The sequence below is a fragment of the Lithobates pipiens genome, unplaced genomic scaffold, assembly GCF_037356315.1.
Source record: "Lithobates pipiens isolate NorthernLeopardFrog02 unplaced genomic scaffold, aLitPip1_a1.2 Scaffold_35, whole genome shotgun sequence".
Lineage (NCBI taxonomy): Eukaryota > Metazoa > Chordata > Amphibia > Anura > Ranidae > Lithobates > Lithobates pipiens.
Window position 1 is genome coordinate 1,124,076 of NW_027507811.1, and position 25,107 is coordinate 1,149,182.

General features: G+C 47.8%; 2 protein-coding genes across 2 annotated transcripts in view; both read right to left on the reverse strand.

Moving 5' to 3' along the window:
* LOC143955897 (uncharacterized) overlaps window positions 1-25,107 on the reverse strand; it is a 96,182-nt gene that overhangs the window by 25,879 nt on the left and 45,196 nt on the right. The window lies entirely within an intron of this gene.
* LOC143955429 (uncharacterized) overlaps window positions 18,693-25,107 on the reverse strand; it is a 62,980-nt gene continuing 56,565 nt past the window's right edge. Inside the window, exon 4 of the mRNA XM_077465477.1 lies at window positions 18,693-21,571. Coding sequence (XP_077321603.1) covers window positions 18,869-21,571 — 2,703 coding nt within the window. The 3' untranslated portion in view covers window positions 18,693-18,868. The remainder of the gene's footprint in view (window positions 21,572-25,107) is intronic.

Below are 25,107 nucleotides of genomic sequence, written 5' to 3' on the forward strand. Positions count from 1 at the left end.
TAGAACTAGAGGGCGGGGGTTAGAGGGAGCTGCCATGCATATTTGTAAGGCCTCAGCCAATCACCAGTCATGGGCTGGCAGGGGGCAGAGAATACCTTAAATAGACATGGCCCATGCAAGTATGGGCAGTTGGGTGGAAAATGGAGATGCAGTGTTGAGGAGGCTGTCAGTAGCCCTCAGGGGTGCCCCCTAGTCTGGGGGGGTGTCCTGCCTTGGGCTGGGGCTCGGGTGCTGGAAGAATCCTGCTAGAACACAGAGGAGGAGGTCTTCCTGGAAGCAAGGGAGCAAGAGAGGACAGAGTGAATACAGAGTAGTGCAACACTGTGGAGACTAATGAAGGGGGGAGACTGCCACATTCAGCCAGTCTCCCTTGAAGATAATGGTGTGCTTAAGTCTTCAGTCCTTTCCCTGAGAGATCTCCTGAGAGTCAGCCAGGTGGACTGGAGAAGAGTCAGTCTGGTGGACTGGTGAAGAGTCAGTCTGGTGGACTGGTGAAGAGTCAGCCGGGTGGGCTGGTGAAGAGTCAGTCTGGTGGACTGGTGAAGAGTCAGTCTGGTGGACTGGTGAAGAGTCAGCCGGGTGGGCTGGTGAAGAGTCAGTCTGGTGGGCTGGTGAAGAGTCAGTCTGGTGGACTGGTGAAGAGTCAGCCGGGTGGGCTGGTGAAGAGTCAGTCTGGTGGACTGGTGTGGAGAGGCAGCTAGGAGGGCTGGTGAAGAGTCAGTCTAGTGGCTTGGTAAACAATCATTCAGATGGTCTGGTGAACAGTCAGTCAGGTGGGCTGGTGAAGAGTCAGTCGGGTGAGCTGGTGTGGAGATGCAGCCGGGAGGGAGGATGAAGAGTCCATTGGGTAGGCTGGTGAAGAGTCAGTTGAATGGGTTGGTGAAGAGTAAGCTGGGTGGGCTGGTGTGAAGAGGCAGCCAGGAGGGCTGGTGAAGAGTCAGTCAGGTGAGCTGGTGGAGGGCTGGTATAAAAAAGGGAAGCTGCAGCCTGGTGGGTTGGCAGTGCCTGAAGACGTGGTGCTGGGATCAGTGGCCACAGAGGAGAAGTTAAATGCTCTTTCACTATATCGGAGCTACATGTAAAGAGGCTGGGAGTTCCTGCCTCTAACAACACCCTGTCATCCTCCCTAGACATACTTGCCCCTCTTTCTACACACAGAATCAGGCCCCGTCTGCCACAACCCTGGCAAACAGACGACACCAGAAGTCTAAAGAGATGCAGCCCTGCTTCTCAGCGAGCGTGGCGCAAATCGAAATCTCTGCAAGACTTTACCCTCTACAAATCTGCCCTTCTCAGATACAACTCCTGACTCCACACTGCTAAACTAACAGACTACAACACATCGGGTCCAACACCACACTCAATACTCTCCTCCTTCTGCCCAGTTACCACCGATGAAGTTGATAAACTCCTCTCCATGGCCCCCCCCACCACCTGTCCCCTCACAATTACTGCGACCACCTTCCCCCTCTATCCTAAACTCCCCAACCCACATCTTCACCCTCTCCCTCTCCTCCGACTCCTTTCCTTCCCCACTCAGACATGCACTGGTTACCCCCATACTCAAAAAACCCCTCACTAGACCCCACCTGTTTGAATAACTTAAGACTCATCTCCCTGCTCCCGTTTGCCTCCAAGCTCATCAAACGCCTTGTCCATCACCGAATGAGTCGCTACCTCATGGACAACAACCTTCCCGACCCCCTACAGTCCGACTTCCACCCACAACATTCCACTGAAACTGCCCTCCTAAAACTCCCCAATGACCTACTAACTGCTAAAACCAACGGCAACTACTCCATACTCCATCCCCCATACTCCATCCTCCATCCCCCATCCCCCATCCTCCATACTCCATCCCCCATACCCCATCCTCCATACTCCATCCCCCATCCTCCATACTCCATCCCCCATACTCCATCCCCCATCCTCCATACTCCATCCCCCATACCCCATCCTCCATCCCCCATCCTCCATACTCCATCCCCCATACTCCATCCCCCATACTCCATCCTCCATCCCCCATACTCCATCCCCCATACCCCATCCTCCATACTCCATCCCCCATCCTCCATACTCCATCCCCCATACTCCATCCCCCATACTCCATCCTCCATCCCCCATACTCCATCCTCCATACTCTTAGACCTGTCTGCTGCCTTCCACACAGTTGACCACCTGCTCCTCCTCAGCAAATGACACTCCTTTGGCCTCCGCGATTCTGCTTTATCCTGGTTCTCCTCCTGCCTATCTCAGCGCACTTTCAATGTCACAACTCCATCTCCTCCGCTCCCCTTCCTCTCTCTGTTGGGGTACCCCAAGGTTCTATCCTTGGGCCCCTCCTATTCTCTCTCTATACCTCTTCCCTGGGCCAGTTGATGACCTCCCATGGCTTCCAATACCACCTCTATGCCAATGATACCCAGATCTATCTCTCCACTCCTCAACTCACCCCCTCCATCTCCTCACCTCACCCCCTCCGTCTCCTCACCTCACCCCCTCCGTCTCCTCACCTCACCCCCTCCATCTCCTCACCTCACCCCCTCCGTCTCCTCAACTCACCCCCTCCATCTCCTCACCTCACCCCCTCCATCTCCTCACCTCACCCCCTCCGTCTCCTCAACTCACCCCCTCCATCTCCTCACCTCACCCCCTCCGTCTCCTCAACTCACCCCCTCCATCTCCTCACAGATCTCCAACTTACTGAATGACATCTCAGTATGGAGGTCACACCACTTCCTCCAACTCAATCTTTCTAAATCTGAGCTTGTTATATTTCCTCCTTCCCGGTCCCCCCCCCCCCTCCCATGACTTCACCATTAATATCAACAGCACAACCATTGGTCCCTCCACACATGCCGGGGTCCTGGGTGTAATCCTTGACTCTGACCTCTCCTTCTCCCCACATCCAATCACTGGCTAAATCCTCCCGCCTTCCCCTCCACAACATCTCCAGAATTCCACCTTCCCGACTAATGACACCACAAAGCAACTCGTTCACTCCGCGATTATTTCCCGACTACGGCAACTCTCTCCTTATTGGCCGACCCTTACACAGGCTCCTCCCCCTTCAGTCTAATATGAATGCTGCTACTAGACTAATACACCTCACTAATCGATCTGTGATTGCTTCCCCTCTCTACCAATCCCTTCACTGGCTTCCCCTCCCCCACCGTATAAAATTCAAAATGCTAACCACAACATACAAGGCCATCCACAACATCTCCCCCCCCCCATCTACATCACCGACCTCATCTGCAGATATCGCCCAAATTGTCCCCTCCCCCCATCTGTATCACCAGCCTCATCTGCAGATATCGCCCAAATCCTCCCCTCATCTACATCACCAACCTCATCTGCAGATATCGCCCAAATTGTCCCCTCCACTCCTCCCAGGACCTCCTGCTCTCTAGCTCCATTGTTACCTCCTCCCATGCTCACCTTCAGGACTTCTCCAGAGCCTCTCCCATCCTCTGGAACTCCCTGCCCCGGTATATCCGATCAGCCCCTTACCTGTCCACCTTCAGGACTTCTCCAGAGCCACTCCCATCCTCTGGAATTCCCTTCCCCGGGATGTCCGATCAGCCCCTTACCTGTCCACCTTTAGGACTTCTCCAGAGCCTCTCCCATCCACTGGAACGCCCTTCCCTGGTATGTCTGATCAGACCCTTACCTGTCCACCTTTAGGAGATCCCTGAAAACTCATTTATTCAAGGAAGCCGATCCCACCCCCCACCTAACAACTGTCCCCGATCCACCCCCATCAAATCATTCCCCGCATCTATTACCTTTTGTACCACCACCCCCTCCCTTTAGAATGTAAGCTCTATGAGCCGGGCCCTCCTGTATTGAACTGTACTGTAATTGTGCTGCCCCACCACCACATTGTAAAGCGCTGCATAAACTGTTGGCGCTATATAAATTGTGCAAAATAATAATAATATATGTATCATCATCTGCTGGAGATAAAAGACATCACGGTGACTATGGAGGAAGAGGACGGAACATGACGGGGGGTTACTGGGTGTAAATAGAAGATAAGATCTTATTACCTCCTCTACTGAAACTTCAAGCAAACTCTCCTCTCTACTTCCTCCCGACTCACCTCCCACCCAGAACTTCCTGTCTGTGCCTGACATCACTTCCTGTCTTCCATAGAGACTTCCTGTCTCTATGGTAGAAGTGAGATCACCATCTTGTGGAGATCAGAGGAACTGCAGCCCAGAGAAACGTCTCGTAGTGTGAACAGGTCCTTGTGCTGTGTGTATGTACTGTATATCCTTATAGATGGGGTCATCTCCACTCCCACCAAGGGGGAGAGAAATATATTACTGCCTAGTCCAGCCTTTCTCAACCAGGGTTCCTCCAAAGGTTTCTTGAGGTTCCTGGAGCAATGAACAATTTCTGTGTCTCAGTAACATTGATTTCATGATGTTAAAATACTCCTGACCACTGCACTCCAAACCCTGGGCTGTATACGGTATACTCCTGACCACTGCACTCTGTACAATGGGCTGTATATGATATACTCCTGACCTGGGCACCCTGTGCCTCTTATGATATATTCCTGACCTCTGCACCCTGGGTTGTATATGATATACTCCTGACTAGTGATGGACGAACTTCCGACGGGACGTTTCGCGAACGCGAAATGCGAACGGACCCAAACGTTCGCGAAACCGACCGTTCGCCGCGGGCCCCATTGACTTCAATGGGAGGCGAACTTTGCAAACCTTCATGTCGAATTTGCGGCCACGTGGTAATTATTAGGGGGTAAAACGTAGTCCCACCATCTGGACAATGACATAATACATGTATGAGGTGAATTTGGGATCGATAACTACAAGCATTTTTATTTTATTTGGGAAATTGTTCTAACAATTCAGGACTGTGGAGCTAATGAAGGCAATGGAGGAGAGGGAAGGTCAGGGACCAGGGTAGGCAAAGAAGAGGGTGCAGGAGATGATCACCAGCAGCGTGACATACCGGAATGACACATGCACCGTGATAGAGGCATCTGACAGCAGCACCGTAATACAGAGCACTGACAGCAGCACCGTGACATACAGCGCTGACAGCAGCACCGTGACATACAGCGCTGACAGCAGCACCGTGACATACAGCGCTGACAGCAGCACCGTGACATACAGCGCTGACAGCAGCACCGTGACATACAGCGCTGACAGCAGCACCGTGACATACAGCGCTGACAGCAGCACCGTGACATACAGCGCTGACAGCAGCACCGTGACATACAGCACTGACAGCAGCACCGTAAGCAGCCCCAGGAGGAAGTCAGCACAGCACAGGGATGGTGTGATCCCCTCATAATAAGAACCCCCAGGAGGAAGTCAGCACAGCACAGGGATAGTGTGATCCCTTCATAATAAGAACCCCCAGGAGGAAGTCAGCACAGCACAGGGATATCATAAGCAGCCCCAGTAGAAATATGACACCGCTCAACCTCTTCAAAGAGGAGGGTAGGGGCATATAGTACGGTGTGCTTTTTTGGGTCAAGGAAGTGAGCCAAATGAATTAAGAAGGTCTGTGTGCTTGATTAAAAAAATAGTTTATAGACATATACATGGTCTACTGGTCACATGTGTTGAATTCCTCCGAGATCCATGCCTCATTCATTTTTAGAAATGTGAGGTAGTTAACACTGTGGTGAGCTAGGCGAGTACGCTTATCGGTCACAATCCCCCCTGCTGCGCTGAACGTCCTTTCGGACAGGACACTGGATGAGGGGCAAGCCAACAGTTCGATTGCAAATTGGGCAAGCTCTGGCCAGAGGTCAAGCCTGCCCACCCAGTAGTCTAGGGGTTCATCACTCCTTAGAGCGTCCACATCGGCCGTTAACCCAATGTAGTCGGACACCTGACGGTCTAGGCGTTCCCTGATGCTGGATCCGGATGACACCTGTCGATGGGTCGGCTGAAAGAATGACCTCATATCCGAAGTCACCAACACATCTTCAAACCGGCCTCTTCTTGCAGGCGCTGTTGGATTGGTACCCGCAAATCCTTCTCTGGGAGTGGGAATTGCTCCTCTGCCAGCGCACGCAAAAGCAGAATGCAGCATTTCTCGAAGCAAGGCCTGGAAGTGCTGCATTCTGACAGCCCTCTGCGACGGCGGTAACATTTCCGCCATTTTGTGTTTGTACCGGGGGTCTAAGTACGTTGCCACCCAGTACTGGTCCTTGACCCTCATGCTTTTTATACGGGGGTCCCTATTAAAACACTGGAGCATGAAGGCCCCCATTTGCACTAAAGTGGAAGCGGTGTGGTGGCCTGGCTCCTGCTCATCATCCAGGATAATGTCGTCCTCTTCATTCTCCTCTCCCCATCCTCGCACAACAGGGATCCCAGAAAGGTTTAAAGCATGCTCTTCTTGCTCCTGCTCATCCGCCCCGGCACCATCCTCCTCTGACTCCTCATCAGACTCCTGTTGTTGACTTGTCTCAGATAGAGTAGCCCCCCCTGGGAATTCATCCAGCATTGCGACTTCCTCATCTTCCCGCTCCTGCTCCTCCACAGCCTGATCAATGACACGACGCAATGCACGCTCCAGAAAGAAGGCATAAGGTACCATGTCACTGATGGCGCCATGGCTGCGACTGACCAGTTTGGTGATCTCCTCAAATGGCCGCAGAAGTCTGCATGTGTCGCGCATGAGCAGCCACTGGCGCGGTGAAAAAAAACCCAGCTCCCCAGAACCGTTTCTTTCGCAGAGTTCATACAGGTAGACGTTAACTGCACGTTTCTGCTGGAGCAGCCTATCAAGCATATAGAAGGTTGAGTTCCATCGCGTCGGGCAATCGCAAATAAGACGTCTGACCGGCAGATGGTGTCGCCGCTGAATGTCAGCAAGGCGAGCCATGGCCGTGTAAGATCTTCTGAAATGGGCCGAGATTTTCCTTGCCTGCCGCAAGATGTCCTGGACCCCAGGGTATTTGACAAGGAATCGCTGCACGACCAAGTTTAAGACGTGTGCCATGCACGGCACGTGCGTGATTTTGCCCTGTTTCAATGCGCTAAGCAGATTGGCACCGTTGTCACACACCACTTTACCAACTGTCAAATTGAGCGGTGTTAGCCACTCATCTGCCTGTGAACGCAAAGCTGAAAGGAGTGCCGGGCCAGTGTGGCTCTTTGCTTCCAGGCACAACAGACGCAGCACGGCATGGCAACGTCTCACCTGGCATGTGGAATAGGTTCTGGGGAGCTTGGGCGGTGCAGTGGAAGAGACGCTAGCAGCGGAAAAGGAGGAGGCAGCTGAGGAGGAGAGGGAGGAGGATGGAGTAGGAGGAGGAGAAGAAGAGTCAGGCCTGCATGCAATCCGTGGCGGTAAAACCAAATCTACACGGGTGCCACGGGTTACATGCTTGACGGCCGTCAGAAGGTTCACCCAGTGGGCAGTAAAACTGATATACCTTCCCTGCCCGTGTTTGCTAGACCACGTGTCTGTGGTCAGATGTATCTTGGCACCGACACTGTGTGCCAGAGATACATTCACTTGCCGCTGAACATGGCCATATAGCTCTGGGATGCCCTTCTCTGAGAAATACTTCCTTCCTGGGACCTTCCATTGTGGTGTTCCAATGGCCACAAATTTGCGAAAGGCCTCCGAGTCCACCAGTTTATATGGCAGTAGTTGGCGGGCTATGAGTTCTGACAAGCCAGCCGCCAACCGTTGGGCAAGAGGGTTATCCGGCATCATCATTTTTTTACGCTCAAACATTAGGCCCACGGAAGCCTGCCTTTTTGCAGAAAAATGTGAGCTTGGCGTGATGGAAGGTGGAGTGGAGGACAATTGTGAGGAGAGAGGAGAAGGAGAAGTAGAAGACGAGGCTGGACGGTGAGAGCCTGCAGTGTGGCTTTGTGTGTTCCGTTGCTCCCACTGGGCTCGGTGATGGCTGCTCATGTGCCTTCTTAAGGCGGTCGTCCCTAGGTGAGTATTGGGCTTACCGCGACTAACGCGTTGACTGCAAAGATTGCAGATGGCAACGCTATTGTCAGCAGCGGACACGTTAAAAAAAGCCCACACTGCGGAGCCATGTGCCGGTGTCCTGGGAGCGCCAGATGTGACCGTACATGGTCGATGACTCGCTCCTGATACATTTGCAGTCTGCTTTGTCCCTGCTGTGCAATGTAAGTCATTGCTGCTTCTCCTCCCTATCTGCTGGTCCATATCTCCCTCTGAACTCCCCTCCTCTTCCTCTCTTGTGGGCACCCACGTGACATCACTAGACACGTCATCATCAACGTCACCTTCCCCACCGCTATAAGTAGAGATCTCGGAGTAGGCAGCAACACCGGGGACCAACCTCCTCCTTGGGCTGATCTGGGTACTGGCGTCAGACTGCTGAGTAGCGCTTGTTGCTACCTCCTCTTCCTGATCCAATACCAAGAGTGGCTGCGCATCAGAAATGTCCTCTTGATATGGATCGGAAAATAATTCCAGTGACTCAAGCGGAAGGTATGTGGTGGTGGTGGTGGTGGTCGTGTTGTTGGTGGTAGTGTCTTTGGGGGTGCACATAGCAGAGAGTGAAGAAGAGGGTGCAGATCGAGAGGATGAGGAGGGTGCAGAAGAGTAAGGCTGAGCGAGCCACTCAACCAAGTCTGGTGCATCCTTTAAAGTAATTGAACGCACCTTCTGCAACTTCCCACTTTGGCTCAAGCCTGTTGCTCCTGCCCTACCCCTACCACCCCTGCGGAAGGGCCTGCCTCTTCCTCTGCATGTCATTTTTTAAATGACCCTGTGACAAAACTCTTAGTCCCTATACCGCTGAAGGACTGCTGCAGTATAGGTGAGCGGTCAGCAGTGGTGCACGTCAACCCTATCTATTGTGGACCTATAGCGGTCCTTACAGAACAGCAGACTGTACCGCACTCAAGCCTATGTACCGTAGCACCCTATACCAAGTTACCAGTCCTTATAAGAACTTTTGTGGACCAAGCAGGTTGTGTATTAGTGTTTAGCAGACTGTACGTCAGTCCCTATACCGCTGAAGGACTGCTGCAGTATAGGGCAGCGGTCAGCAGTGGTGCACGTCAACCCTATCTATTGTGGACCGATAGCGGTCCTTACAGAACAGCAGACTGTACCGCACTCAAGCCTATGTACCGTAGCACCCTATACCAAGTTACCAGTCCTTATAAGAACTTTTGTGGAACAAGCAGGTTGTGTGTTAGTGATTAGCAGACTGTACGTCAGTCCCTATACCGCTGAAGGACTGCTGCAGTATAGGTGAGCGGTCAGCAGTGGTGCACGTCAACCCTATCTATTGTGGACCGATAGCGGTCCTTACAGAACAGCAGACTGTACCGCACTCAAGCCTATGTACCGTAGCACCCTATACCAAGTTACCAGTCCTTATAAGAACTTTTGTGGACCAAGCAGGTTGTGTATTAGTGTTTAGCAGACTGTACGTCAGTCCCTATACCGCTGAAGGACTGCTGCAGTATAGGGCAGCGGTCAGCAGTGGTGCACGTCAACCCTATCTATTGTGGACCGATAGCGGTCCTTACAGAACAGCAGACTGTACCGCACTCAAGCCTATGTACCGTAGCACCCTATACCAAGTTACCAGTCCTTATAAGAACTTTTGTGGAACAAGCAGGTTGTGTGTTAGTGATTAGCAGACTGTACGTCAGTCCCTATACCGCTGAAGGACTGCTGCAGTATAGGGCAGCGGTCAGCAGTGGTGCACGTCAACCCTATCTATTGTGGACCGATAGCGGTCCTTACAGAACAGCAGACTGTACCGCACTCAAGCCTATGTACCGTAGCACCCTATACCAAGTTACCAGTCCTTATAAGAACTTTTGTGGAACAAGCAGGTTATGTGTTAGTGATTAGCAGACTGTACGTCAGTCCCTATACCGCTGAAGGACTGCTGCAGTATAGGGCAGCGGTCAGCAGTGGTGCACGTCAACCCTATCTATTGTGGACCGATAGCGGTCCTTACAGAACAGCAGACTGTACCGCACTCAAGCCTATGTACCGTAGCACCCTATACCAAGTTACCAGTCCTTATAAGAACTTTTGTGGAACAAGCAGGTTGTGTGTTAGTGATTAGCAGACTGTACGTCAGTCCCTATACCGCTGAAGGACTGCTGCAGTATAGGGCAGCGGTCAGCAGTGGTGCACGTCAACCCTATCTATTGTGGACCGATAGCGGTCCTTACAGAACAGCAGACTGTACCGCACTCAAGCCTATGTACCGTAGCACCCTATACCAAGTTACCAGTCCTTATAAGAACTTTTGTGGACCAAGCAGGTTGTGTATTAGTGTTTAGCAGACTGTACGTCAGTCCCTATACCGCTGAAGGACTGCTGCAGTATAGGTGAGCGGTCAGCAGTGGTGCACGTCAACCCTATCTATTGTGGACCGATAGCGGTCCTTACAGAACAGCAGACTGTACCGCACTCAAGCCTATGTACCGTAGCACCCTATACCAAGTTACCAGTCCTTATAAGAACTTTTGTGGACCAAGCAGGTTGTGTATTAGTGTTTAGCAGACTGTACGTCAGTCCCTATACCGCTGAAGGACTGCTGCAGTATAGGTGAGCGGTCAGCAGTGGTGCACGTCAACCCTATCTATTGTGGACCGATAGCGGTCCTTACAGAACAGCAGACTGTACCGCACTCAAGCCTATGTACCGTAGCACCCTATACCAAGTTACCAGTCCTTATAAGAACTTTTGTGGACCAAGCAGGTTGTGTATTAGTGTTTAGCAGACTGTACGTCAGTCCCTATACCGCTGAAGGACTGCTGCAGTATAGGTGAGCGGTCAGCAGTGGTGCACGTCAACCCTATCTATTGTGGACCGATAGCGGTCCTTACAGAACAGCAGACTGTACCGCACTCAAGCCTATGTACCGTAGCACCCTATACCAAGTTACCAGTCCTTATAAGAACTTTTGTGGACCAAGCAGGTTGTGTATTAGTGTTTAGCAGACTGTACGTCAGTCCCTATACCGCTGAAGGACTGCTGCAGTATAGGTGAGCGGTCAGCAGTGGTGCACGTCAACCCTATCTATTGTGGACCGATAGCGGTCCTTACAGAACAGCAGACTGTACCGCACTCAAGCCTATGTACCGTAGCACCCTATACCAAGTTACCAGTCCTTATAAGAACTTTTGTGGAACAAGCAGGTTGTGTGTTAGTGATTAGCAGACTGTACGTCAGTCCCTATACCGCTGAAGGACTGCTGCAGTATAGGGCAGCGGTCAGCAGTGGTGCACGTCAACCCTATCTATTGTGGACCGATAGCGGTCCTTACAGAACAGCAGACTGTACCGCACTCAAGCCTATGTACCGTAGCACCCTATACCAAGTTACCAGTCCTTATAAGAACTTTTGTGGAACAAGTGAGTTGTGAATGTTTAGCAGACTGCAGCAGAAGGGCAGCAGTCAAGTATAATATCCTTTCTATATTTGGAAGAAAGAATATTATACATGTACAAGCCTATTACTGTACCACTGATACCAGTCCTGAAAAGAACCTTTGTGGAACTAATAATAACAGCAAGTCTTTAAAATTACCCTCACTGCCTGACAACACTGCTTCCTTCCTGTCCCTATACAAATTGGCAAAAAAAGAGAACGATTAGTGGTTACTGGAACAGCTCTTTTGTGGACCTTGATAGTAACAGCTAATGATGATGATGATGATGATGAAAGACTAATCTGGCTGTCCCTGTAGCATACACCGTCCTTTCCCTTTCTCTAAACTAACAAAAGACACTCAGGCTGCTGCAAGAATCAGCAGCACAGCAAACCTATCAACACCTAACACCTATACCAGTCCTGAAAAGAACTTTTGTGTACCAAATAGCTAGTGGTTTATCTCTCCCTACTCCACACAGGAACCTGTCCCTATCTTAACAGAAGAAAGAATGTAAAATGGCCACCGGATCGGGTGTATTTATAGGTTAGGGGGAATGTACAAGTGTCCATGTGCTGTCATGTCTCAATTGGCTGTCCTGTATCACATGATAAACGTGTCACCAAAGGTTAAAGTTCTTGTATACATTAAACACGTAAGTCCGCCGCGGCGAACGACGGAAAAAGGCGTTCGAACGTGCGGACCGCGAATGTCGGAAATTCGCCGCGAAACGACCGCCGGGCGAACCGTTCGGCCATCACTACTCCTGACCTCTGCACTCTGTACACAGGGCTGTATATTATATACTCCTAAACACTGCACTCTATTCACAGGGCTGTATATGATATCCTCCTGACTAGAACACTCTAGGCCCATTATTCCATAGGCAAGCATGGTGGAGTGCCATCATCCCAATATTTACAGAAACAGAAATACCCTCCAAGCAACTAAATGGGGCTAGAAATCTATATACATTTATAACAGATAAATCTATATATATATATATATATAATTAATATCTTGCACTTACCCTAACACAAACTGTGAAGCATAAAGGTGTAGGTGTGGCTATTTTAAATCTAAATACTGAGTTGTACACACACATACATATATATATATAAATATATATATATATACACACAAGAAAGTGCCCAATCCTAAGGATGAATTTTCAATAAGGTAAAAAATAGAAAAATGTAACAAATTCTCTACACATGTAAAGTTCACATTAATAATCAAAATTGGTCCATTATTGTTCTTAGTGTAGAGTCATGAGATGCTGTGCTGTCCTACATTGTGTTCTCTTACAACAAAGGGAAAATTTAGCCTCTTACCAGAAAGGATGGATCCCAGGTTATAGGGATCAGATACTTCCCTTTTTCAGTTTCAACGAGAGACCCTCCTCTTGTTGTGATGGTAACTATTGGAACAATCTTCAAACAATTCCAGTGGTGCGTGGTGACGTCACAGATTGGAACTCTACACAACGTGTTTCCCCCGTTGGAGGCAACGACTGGGAAAGGAGGCCTCCGTGTCGGGTGGAGCTGCAGTCTGTAAGGACACCACGCACCAGCCTGCAGGATGTGTTGCGAGGCTGTGTTATAGGGGTTGTAAAGGTTCGTGTTTTTTTTTCTAAATAGGTTCCTTTAACCACTACAATACAGGGCACTTTCACCCCCTTCCTTCCCAGCCCAATTTTCAGCTTTCAGCGCTCTAGCGCTTTCAGTGACAATTGCGCGGTCGTGCTACACTGTACCCAAATGAAATTGTTATCATTTTGTTCGCACAAATAGAGCTTTATTTTGGTGTTATTTATTCACGACTCCGTTTTTTTTTTTTTTGCGATATAAGCGCAAAAATAGCGGAAATTTGGAAAAAAAACAATATTTTCTTTTTTCTATTTGAAAAGAAATCCAATAAAATCAAATTTTGTCATAAATTTAAGCCAAAATGTATTCTGCTACATGTTTTTGGTAAAAAAAATTCCGTTAAGTGTATAATAATTGGTTTGTGTGATCACGGACATATGTACGCAAATGATCATGTACATATGTGTGCAGGTGATCACGTACATATGTGTGCAGATAATCATTGGGACATGTGATTTTAGTGGGACATATGTGGGGGACATGTTTTTATTATTAGGGACATGTGTTTTTATTATTTGGGGACATGTATGTTTTGGGGACATGTGTGTTTTGGGGACATGTCTGGGGACTGTGTTTGTACTGTGTGGTGTGTTGTGTGTTTACACTAGACTGATGATCAGTGAGTAAAAAGCTGTAAAAAGCAGCCCATACTCACTGATCATCAGCCGGCTGCAGCGTTCTGCTCTCCTCTCCTCAGCGGTGACTTCCGTGTGAGGAAAGGAGAGCCGATTGCCTAGCAACCGGCTGTTTGTTTACATCACATGACGGCCGTGATTGGACACAGCCGTCATGTGATCAGGAGGGCCAATCACAGAGCCCTCCTGCCGATCTGAGATGTGCCGTGTCCGGGTGACACGAGCACATCGGGATCGCGCCGCTGCGCGAGCGCGCGCGCGCTCGATCCCGCTACTCCTGAAGGACGTTCCTGAACGGCCTGTCAGGAGTAGACGGCTCCCACCCGGCCGTATATATGCATTGGCCGGGTGGGAAGTGGTTAAGCTAGTGCATTGTTGGTTCGCTTCCCCTTTTCCTTTGATTTCCCTTCTAAATGTTTTTTTATTTGTCTGAATTTCTCACTTCCTGTTTCTCCTCAATAAACATCACACCATCATCCGAGCGGTGTTTAGTCAGCCAGAACAGCTTACTGAGGAGGAACAGGAAGTGAGAAATTCAGACAAAGAAAAAAAAAACATTTAGAAGGGAAATCGAAGGAAAAGGTAAGTGAACCAACAATGGACTAGCTTAAAGGAACCTATTTATAAAATAAAAATCAAACCTTTACAACCCCTTCAAAAAACATTTGTTTTCAAGCTGCCCTTTGAAGTTTTTCCCTGCTTAATATCGTTATATATAGTTACATAGGAGGTGAGGTTGAAAAAAGACACAAGTCCAACCCGTGTGTGTGATTATATGTCAGTATTACATTGTATATCATGTATGTTGTGTGATTATATGTCAGTATTACATTGTATATCATGTATGTTGTGTGATTATATGTCAGTATTACATTGTATATCATGTATGTTGTGTGATTATATGTCAGTATTACATTGTATATCATGTATGTGGTGTGATTATATGTCAGTATTACATTGTATATCCCTGTACGTTGTGTGATTATATGTCAGTATTACATTGTATATCATGTATGTTGTGTGATTATATGTCATCATTACATTGTATATCATGTATGTTGTGTAATTATATCTCAGTATTACATTGTATATCCTGTATGTTGCGGTCGTTCAGGTGATTATCTAATAGTTTCTTGAAACTATTAATGCCCCCCCCCCCCCCCGCTGAGACCACCGCCTGTGGTAGGGAATTCCACATCCTTACCACTCTAAAGGCCCATACGCACGATCAGACTTTTTGACAACAAACATGCAAATTAGCAGTTTTGAGGCAACATCCGACCGTGTGTACTTTGCTCTATCGGACAAACTTTTTTCGGTTTTTCATCAGACTTTTGTTGGCTGTGCGAACGGACAAACTTTCCAGCAACCAAAAGTCTGATCGTGTGTACAGAAAACCAAAGGACAAACACGCCATGCTCAGAACCAATGCAAAATATCAGACAACAATACAGAAGTTGACCAAAGGTGGTGGTAAAGAGCAGAAAAACCAACGTAATTTGGTGAAAGTCGGCTGGAAAAGTCCTGCCGTGTGTATGCAATACAAGTTCACGGCCAACGCCCTTTGTGCAAAAATCCAAGGGAAAGTTTGTACACAGTCCTATCGTTTGTATGAGGCTTTACAGTAAAGAACCCTCTACGTAGTTTAAGGTTAAACCCCTTTTCTTCTCATTTTAATAAGTGGCCACGAGACTTGTTAAACTCCCTTCCGTGAAAAAGTTTACTCCCTATTGTCGGGTCACCAGTCCGGTATTTATATATTGTGGGGTCACCAGTCCGGTATTTATATATTGTGGGGTCACCAGTCCGGTATTTATATATTGTGGGGTCAACAGTCTGGTATTTATACATTGTGGGGTCACCAGTCCGGTATTTGTATATTGTGGGGTCACCAGTCCGGTATTTATATATTTTGGGGTCACCAGTCCGGTATTTATATATTGTGGGGTCACCAGTACGGTATTTATATATTGTGGGGTCACCAGTCCAGTATTTATATATTGTGGGGTCACCAGTCCGGTATTTATATATTGTGGGGTCACCAGTCCAGTATTTATATATTGTGGGGTCTCCAGTCCGGTATTTCTATATTGTGGGGTCACCAGTCCAGTATTTATATATTGTGGGGTCACCAGTCCGGTATTTATATATTGTGGGGTCACCAGTCTGGTATTTATATATTGTGGGGTCACCAGTATGGTATTTATATATTGTCACCAGTCCGGTATTTATATATTGTGGGGTCACCAGTCCGGTATTTATATATTGTGGGGTCACCAGTCCGGTGTATATATATATTGTGGGGTCACCAGTCCGGTATTTATATATTGTGGGGTCACCAGTCCGGTATTTATATAATGAAATCATATCCCCTCTCAGGCGTCTCTTCTCCAGAGAGAATAAGTTCAGAGCTCACAACCTTTCCTCATAACTAATATCCTCCAGACCCTTTATTAGCTTTGTCGCCCTTCTTTGTAGTCGCTCCATTTCCAGTACATCCTTCCTGAGGACTGGTGCCCAGAACTGGACAGTATACTCCAGGTGCGGCCGGACCAGAGTCTTGTAGAGGGAGAATTATCCTTTTATCTCTGGAGTTGATCACTTTTTAATGCCAATATTCTGTTTGCTTTGTTAGCAGCAGCTTGGCATTGCTGAGCCCATCATCTACTAGGACCCCCAGGTCCTTCTCCATCCTAGACCCCCCCCAGAGGTTCTCCCCTCAGTCTATAGATTGCTTTCAGATTTTTGCCACCTTAATGCATTATTTTACATTTCTCTACATTGAACCTCATTTTCCATGTAGTTGCCCCTCCCCCCATTCATTTGTTCATATCTTCTTGCAAGGTTTCCACATTCTGCGGAGAAGTTATTGCCCTGCTTAGCTTAGTATTGTCCACAAATACAGAGATTGAGCTGTTTCCCCCATCCCCATCCTCCAGGTCATCTATGAACACATTAAATAGGATTGGTCCCAGCACAGAACCCTGGGGGACCCCACTACCCACCCCGACCATTCCGAGTACCGCCCATTTATCACCACCCTCTGAACTCCCCCTTGTAGCCAGTTTTTAATCCATGTACTCACCCTATGGTCCATGCCAACCCACCTTATTTTGTACAGTAAACAGTATGCTGGAGAGCACTCGGCAGAATTATCGGTGGAGCTGGAATTACTTGAAAATGATTCCCATACTCTGGTGAAGTTACCATCACACCAGATGTAGGAGGGGTCTCTCGTTGAAGCCAAAAGAGTGGAATTTCGCAGTTGCTTTCATTAAGAACCAAGCGTGTCTGATCCCTATAATCTGGGATCCATCCTTTGTGGTAAGAGGCTGAATGTTTCCTTTGCTGTAAGAGATCATATCGTAGGACAGCACGGAATCTCATGATTCTACACTAAGAACAATAATGGACCAATTTTGATTTATTAACATGGACTTTACGTGTGTAGAGAATTTGTTTAATTTTTTACCTTATTGGAAATTCATCCTTCGGCATGCGCACTTATTTGAATATACAGTATATAAATCTATAATGTAATATATAAATCTATAATATATAACTCTGTAGTCCTGTTGGGTTGCTTGGAGGGTATTTCTGTTTTCTGGTCCCGTTATTGGGGGTTCCCTCTACACTGATGACCTGTGAAGGCTTTTATAGCGTCTCCTATGAACAATATTTGGATACAAAGTTTGTCCTCATTGCACCGACACACACAATCTTTTCCTCATTGCAGGAGGAGGGGTCTCTCATTGAAGCCAAAAGAGTGGAATATCGCAGTTGGTTTCATTAAGAACCAAGCCTGTCTGATCCCTGTAACTTGGGATCCATCCTTTCTGGTCCCGTTATTGGGGGTTCCCTCTACACTGATGACCTGTGAAGGCTTTTATAGCGTCTTCTATGAACAATATTTGGATACAAAGTTTGTCCTCATTGCACCGACACACACAATCTTTTCCTCATTGCAGGAGGAGGGGTCTCTCATTGAAGCCAAAAGAGTGGAATATCGCAGTTGGTTTCATTAAGAACCAAGCCTGTCTGATCCCTGTAACTTGGGATCCATCCTTTCTGGTAAGAGGCTGAATTTTCCCTATGGATGGATCCAATCCTTTCTGGTAAGAGGCTGAAAACACACTAAGAACAATAATGGACCAACTTTGATTATTAATGTGGACTTTACACATGCAGAGAATTTGTTTACTTTTTCTATTTTTTACCTTATTGGAAATTCATCCTTAGGGTTGCGCACTTTCTTCTATACACAGTATATAAATATATAATATATCAATCTATATAAATCTTTAACATAAATCTATAATATATAAATCTATAATATATAACTCTGTAGTCCCGTTGGGTTGCTTGGAGGGTATTTCTGTTTTCTGGGCCCGTTATTGGGGGTTCCCTCTACACTGATGACCTGTGAAGGCTTTTATAGCGTCTCCTAAGAGTAATATTTGGATACAAAGTTTGTTCTCATTGCACCGACACACACAATCTTTTCCTCATTGCAGGAGGAGGGGGTCTCTCGTTGAAGCCAAAAGAGTGGAATATCGCAGTTGGTTTCATTAAGAACCAAGCGTGTCTGATCCCTATAACTTGGGATCCATCCTTTCTGGTAAGAGGCTGAAAACACACCATAGGACAGCATGGAATCTCATGATTCTACGCTAAGAACAATAATGGACCAAATTTGATTATTAATGTGGACTTTACACATGTAGAGAATTTGTTTACTATTTCTATTTTTTTACCTTATTGGAAATTCATCCTTAGGGTTGCGCACTTTCTTCTATACACAGTATATAAATCCATAATATATAAATCTATAATACATAAATCTATAATATATAACTCTGTAGTCCCGTTGGGTTGCTTGGAGGGTATTTCTGTTTTCTGGGCCCGTTATTGGGGGTTCCCTCTACACTGATGACCTGTGAAGGCTTTTATAGCGTCTCTTATGAGTAATATTTGGATACAAAGTTTGTCCTCATTGCACCGACACACACAATCTTTTCCTCATTCAATACAATTTTTATTATCATTTTACTTTCAACAAGACTGCAGCCATCAAATCAGGAAATAGTAAAGGTCGAAATCCAACAAACACACCTCGAGGGTTGTGTGGGACCCCCTGATGGGACCCCCTGATGTACAGGAAGACAGGACTTCAGTGAGGAACATTTCCCTCACTCAGACCAGGAAAGTTCATTCTCCTCCGTGTCCAATTTCAGATGACTGTAAACAGAGGACTTCTGTGACGGACAATTCCCAGACTCAGGACAGGAATACGGCTTCTCCCTCGTGTGAGATCTCTGATGTGTGACAAGTTTTGATTTATCTATAAAACATTTCCCGCACTCAGGACAGGAATACGGCTTCTCCCCCGTGTGAGCTCTCTGATGTGTGTAAAGATGGGACTCCAGTGAAAAACATTTCCCGCACTCAGGACAGGAATACGGCTTCTCCCCCGTGTGAGCTCTCTGATGTGTGTAAAGATGGGACTCCAGTGAAAAACATTTCCCGCACTCAGGACAGGAATACGGCTTCTCCCCCGTGTGAGATCTCTGATGTGCGTTAAGCCAGGACTTCTGTGAAAAACATTTCCCGCACTCAGGACAGGAATACAGCTTCTTCCCCGGGTGAGATCTCTGATGTGTGACAAGTTTTGATTTATCTTTAAAACATTTTCCACACTTAACACAGGAATATGGCTTCTCCCTCGTGTGAGATTCCTGATGTACATTAAGAATGCACTTCCGTGAAAAACATTTCCCGCACTCAGGACAGGAATACGGCTTCTCCCCCGTGTGAGACCTCAGATGTGCGTTAAGACTGGACTTCTGTGAAAAACATCTCCCGCACTCAGGACAGGAATATGGCTTTTCCCCCGTGTGAGATCTCTGATGTACATTAAGGATGGACTTCCGTGAAAAACATTTCCCGCACTCAGGACAGGAATATGGTTTCTCCCCCGTGTGAGATCTCTGATGTTTGTAAAGATTGGGCTCCAGTGAAAAACATTTCCCGCACTCAGGACAGGAATATGGCTTCTCCCCCGTGTGATATCTCTGATGTGCTTTAAGACCGGACTTATCTGCAAAACATTTCCTGCACTCACAACAGGAATACGGCTTCTCCCCCGTGTGAGATCTCTGATGTGTGGCAAGTTTTGATTTATCTATAAAACATTTTCTACACTCAGAACAGGAATACGGCTTCTCCCCCTTGTGATATCTCTGATGTGCTTTAAGACCGGACTTATCTATAAAACATTTCCCGCACTCAGGACAGGAATACGGCTTCTCACCTGTGTGAGACCTTTGATGTTGGTTGAGATTCCATTTCCTACGAAAACATTTCCCGCACTCAAAACAGAAATATGTTTTTTCCCCCATGTGAGACCTTTGATGTGTGACGAGTTTTGATTTTTTTATAAAACATTTTCCGCACTCAGAACAGGAATACGGCTTCTTTCCTGTGTGAGATCTTTTATGCACAATGAGATCGTATTTAAAACGGAAAGACTTTCCGCAAACAGGACAGGGAAATCTATTATCTATTTGAAGGATGGCACTGTCCCTCACAGTCTGAGGTTCCTCAGGATAAGAGGAATACGATGGTCCGGCACCGTCCCTCACAGTCTGAGGTTCCTCAGGATAAGAGGAATACGATGGTCCGGCACCGTCCCGCACAGTCTGAGGTTCCTCGGGATAAGAGGAATACGATGGTCCGGCACCGTCCCGCACAGTCTGAGGTTCCTCGGGATAAGAAGAATACGATGATCCGGCACCGTCCCGCACAGTCTGAGGTTCCTCAGGATAAGAGGAATACGATGGTCCGGCACCGTCCCGCACAGTCTGAGGTTCCTCAGGATAAGAGGAATACGATGGTCCGGCACCGTCCCGCACAGTCTGAGGTTCCTCGTGATAAGAGGAATACGATGGTCCGGCACCGCCCCGCACAGTCTGAGGTTCCTCGGGATAAGAGGAATACGATGGTCCGGCACCGTCCCGCACAGTCTGAGGTTCCTCGGGATAAGAGGAATACGATGGTCCGGCACCGTCCCGCACAGTCTGAGGTTCCTCAGGATAAGAGGAATACGATGGTCCGGCCCCGTCCCGCACAGTCTGAGGTTCCTCAGGATAAGAGGAATACGATGGTCCGGCACCGTCCCGCACAGTCTGAGGTTCCTCGGGATAAGAGGAATACGATGGTCCGGCACCGTCCCGCACAGTCTGAGGTTCCTCGGGATAAGAGGAATACGATGGTCCGGCACCGTCCCGCACAGTCTGAGGTTCCTCAGGATAAGAGGAATACGATGGTCTGGCACCGTCCCACACAGTCTGAGGTTCCTCGGGATAAGAAGAATACGATGATCCGGCACCGTCCCGCACAGTCTGAGGTTCCTCGGGATAAGAGGAATACGATGGTCCGGCACCGTCCCGCACAGTCTGAGGTTCCTCAGGATAAGAGGAATACGATGGTCCGGCACCGTCCCGCACAGTCTGAGGTTCCTCAGGATAAGAGGAATACGATGGTCCGGCACCGTCCCGCACAGTCTGAGGTTCCTCGGGATAAGAGGAATACGATGGTCCGGCACCGTCCCGCACAGTCTGAGGTTCCTCGGGATAAGAGGAATACGATGGTCCATCTACACTGTGTGGTGCCGGATGGACATTTGAGGTAGTCGGGTTTTCTCCTGGACTATACTGTGTGATGTCCTCATCTTCTACTTTACAGTCTGGAGACAAAGTGAGACAATCCTCTGAGGTTTTCCTCATCTCCCGTCCATCTACTAAAATAGAAATACAAAGATTATTACTAGACATCAGCTGATTGGTTCCCCTAAACCAGGACTCCGCCCACATCAGGCAGCTTTGTCTCTGAGGATCTTACAATTCCCCCCTCAAGGTAACTAGTAAATGGGTCCTCTGATCTTCTACCAGATCATTTCTTTATTCATGGACCTTAGTCAGAGAGCGAGGAAACAACGAGAACTGTCTTCTATAGGAGTGACAAAAAAAAAATGGCGGATCCATTGAAAACTTGGAAAACATATGATTTCAATGGATCAACCATTTTTAGATTATACAAACCTGGTGTTGAAACAGATTTGCCTGAATAATAATGTCCCATTTCACAAAACAAAGAAGATATTTTGTATTGTATTGTGTTTAGAATACATGTGGTTATAAGTCATTCAAATTATACATATTATATTCCAGGCCACAGATACGATTACAATTTTAGTATCTACTGACCTAATGATAATTCTGTTATAAGGTAAAAATATAAAGGTTGTGACTTAGGACAAATTATAAGTAGAATTGTTTAACCACTTCAGCCCCGGACCATTTGGCTTATTATTACTAGACATGAGCTGATTGGTTCCCCTAAACTAGGACTCCGCCCACATCAGGCAGCTTTGTCTCTGAGGATCTTACAATTCCCCCCTCAAGGTAACTAGTAAATGGGTCCTCTGATCTCCTACCAGATCATTTCTTTATTCATGGACCTTAGTCAGAGAGGGAGGAAACAATGAGAACTGTCTTCTATAGGAGTGACAGTGATGAGGGGATTATAGGACGAGTGTCCCCTCCCCCTCTATCACTCATTGCCATCTTCCCAACACAAGAAGTCCTGCACTTCCTTATTTAGTTCATGATTTAGTCATGAATAACAGCGGGGCTGAGCCCCACCAGAGGTCAGAGAGTGAGGATGGGGGGAGAACAACCAAGATGAAGACTGGACTGATCCTGAAGACCCCCATCATTGGGTTATTGACTCCTCCCCCATTATCACTTTCTGTATAAAGTATAACTAAAGGCAAAACTTTTTTGGAGATAGATTGAGCTCGGTTAGGCAGGTTAGTTAGTGGACGTTTACTCTGCATTTAGTGTAGACTAGATATTAAGTGTAGACTGCGTAGTGTATATAACACAGTGTACTGAAGTGGTTAAGGGGTTCCCCCCCAAAGCACCTTGTCCCCATGTAGATGGGGACAAGGGTCTCATCCCCATAACCCTTGCTTGCTGTTTGTGGGAGTCTGTGAGCATGGGGCTTATCAGAATCTGGAAGCCCTCTTTAACAAGGGGACCCCAGATCCCGCCCCCCCATGTGAATCCCCGGATCCCGCCCCCCCAGGGGATTTAGGGGTCCCCTTGTTAAAGGGGACTTCCAGATTCTGATAAGCCCCCCCGCCTGCAGACCCCCACAACCACCGGGCAAGGGTTGCGGGGATGAGGCCCTTTTCCCCATCAACATGGGGACAAGGTGCTTTGGAGGGGACCCGAAAGCACCCTCCCCATTTTGAGGGCATGTGGCCTGGTACGGTTCAGGAGGGGAGGGGGCACTTGCGCATCCCCCCCTTATCCTGACCTTTCAGGTTGCATGCCCTGATAAGGGCCTGGTGTGGATTTTGGGCCCCCCCCCCCCCAACACATAATTTTTTTTTTTTTACATTTTGGCGCAGGGCTCCCCTTAAAATCCATACCAGACCTGAAGGGCCCGGTAATGGACTGGAGGGGAACCCACATCATTTTTTTTCCCCTTTATTTATTATGTATATTGCCGGGAGCCGACAATACATCACAGCCGCGAGCAGTTTTAAATTACATTCTTTCCTTTAGAAATGTCATTTTGCTGTGGTATTGTTCTAAACACGGGGAATATGTGCTACTTTACAGGCAGACTAAGGGGACCCCCCTCAGGTACGATATTTAAAGGAATATTTCATTTTTAATGTTTCACTTTAAGCATCATTAAAATCACTGCTCCCGAAAAAACTGTAGTTTTTAAAACTTTTTTTGCATTGATCCATGTCCCCTGGGGCAGGACACAGGTCCCCAAACACTCCCCTGGGGCAGGACCCGGGTCCCCAAACACTCCCCTGGGGCAGAACCCGGGTCCCCAAACACTCCCCTGGGGCAGGACCCGGGTCCCCAAACACTCCCCTGGGGCAGGACCCGGGTCCCCAAACACTCCCCTGGGGCAGGACCCGGGTCCCCAAACACTCCCCTGGGGCAGGACCCGGGTCCCCAAACACTTTTTATGGCAATAACTTGTATATAAGCCTTTAATATGAGCACTTTTGGTTTTTCATGTTCGTGTCCCATAGACTTTAACCACTTCAATACCGGGGGGGGGGGGGGGGGCACTTATACACCTTCCTGCCCAGGCCAATTTTCAGCTTTCATCGCTGTCGTAAATTGAACGACAATTGCGCGGTGGTGCTACGCTGTACCCAAACAAATTTTTTATCATATTGTTCCCACAAATAAAGCTTTCTTTTGGTGGTATTTGATCACCTCTGCGATTTGTATTTTTTGCGCCAACAAATAAAAAAAAGACCCAAAATTTGGAAAAAAATAAATAAAAGTTTCTTTGTTTCTGTTAAAATTTTTGTAAATACGTTTTCTTCTTCAGTGATGGGCACTGATATGGCTGCACTGACGGGCAACGATAAGACGGCTCTGATGGTCAACGATGAGGTGGCACTGATGGACACTGATAGGTGGCACTGGTATGCGGCACGGATGGTGATTCATAGGTGGAACTGATGGGCACTCATAGGTGGAACTGATGGGCACTCATAGGTGGAACTGATGGGCACTCATACACAACACTGATGGGTACTTATGGGTGGCACTGATAGGTGTCACGGATGGGCACTGTTAGATGTGCAGGGGTGGGAACTGATGGGTGGCATTGCTGGGCATCAGATTTTATTTGTGCCATAGAGGTGCCAGTCATTGCCCATTTGTGGGCACTGATTGGCATATGTTGGGCATTAATTTGCACATGTGGCTGGCCATGGGGGAAGTACCTGGCCATCCATCTGTTTTTAGCTGGCTGGCTTTAGCCATTAGTAGGTCATTTGAGAGTTTTAGGAGGGCAGTTTCAGTGGAGTGTTGAGGGGGCGAAATCCGGACTGAAGGGGATCAAGAAGATTATTCGTGGTCAGGTGATCGCTTAGTCGGTTGTAGACCAGTCTTTCAAGAAGTGTGGAGGAGAAGGCGAGTAAGGAGATGGGACATAGGTTTGTTAAGAATGGTGGGGTCCAGTGAGGGCTTTTTATGGGGGTGACTAGGGCATGTTTTAGCCCTTGTACACACGGTCGGAGATTCCGACGGAATGTGTCCGATCGGAGCGTTTTGTTGGATATTCCGACTGTGTGTGGTCTCCATCGGACTGTCTCCATCGGAGTATCCGACGGACCAAGTTTTCCAACTTGTTGGTAAAATTTTCCGACAAAATGCTCCGATCGGACATACTCCGATCATGTGTAGAGAATTCCGATCGGACAAAGTGCCACGCATGCTCAGATCACATTCCTACACCAAAGCTATTGGCTACTAGCCTGAACGTAGTCGCGTCGTAACGAAATAACGTCATCACGTTCTGAACGATCGGTTTTTCCGACAAC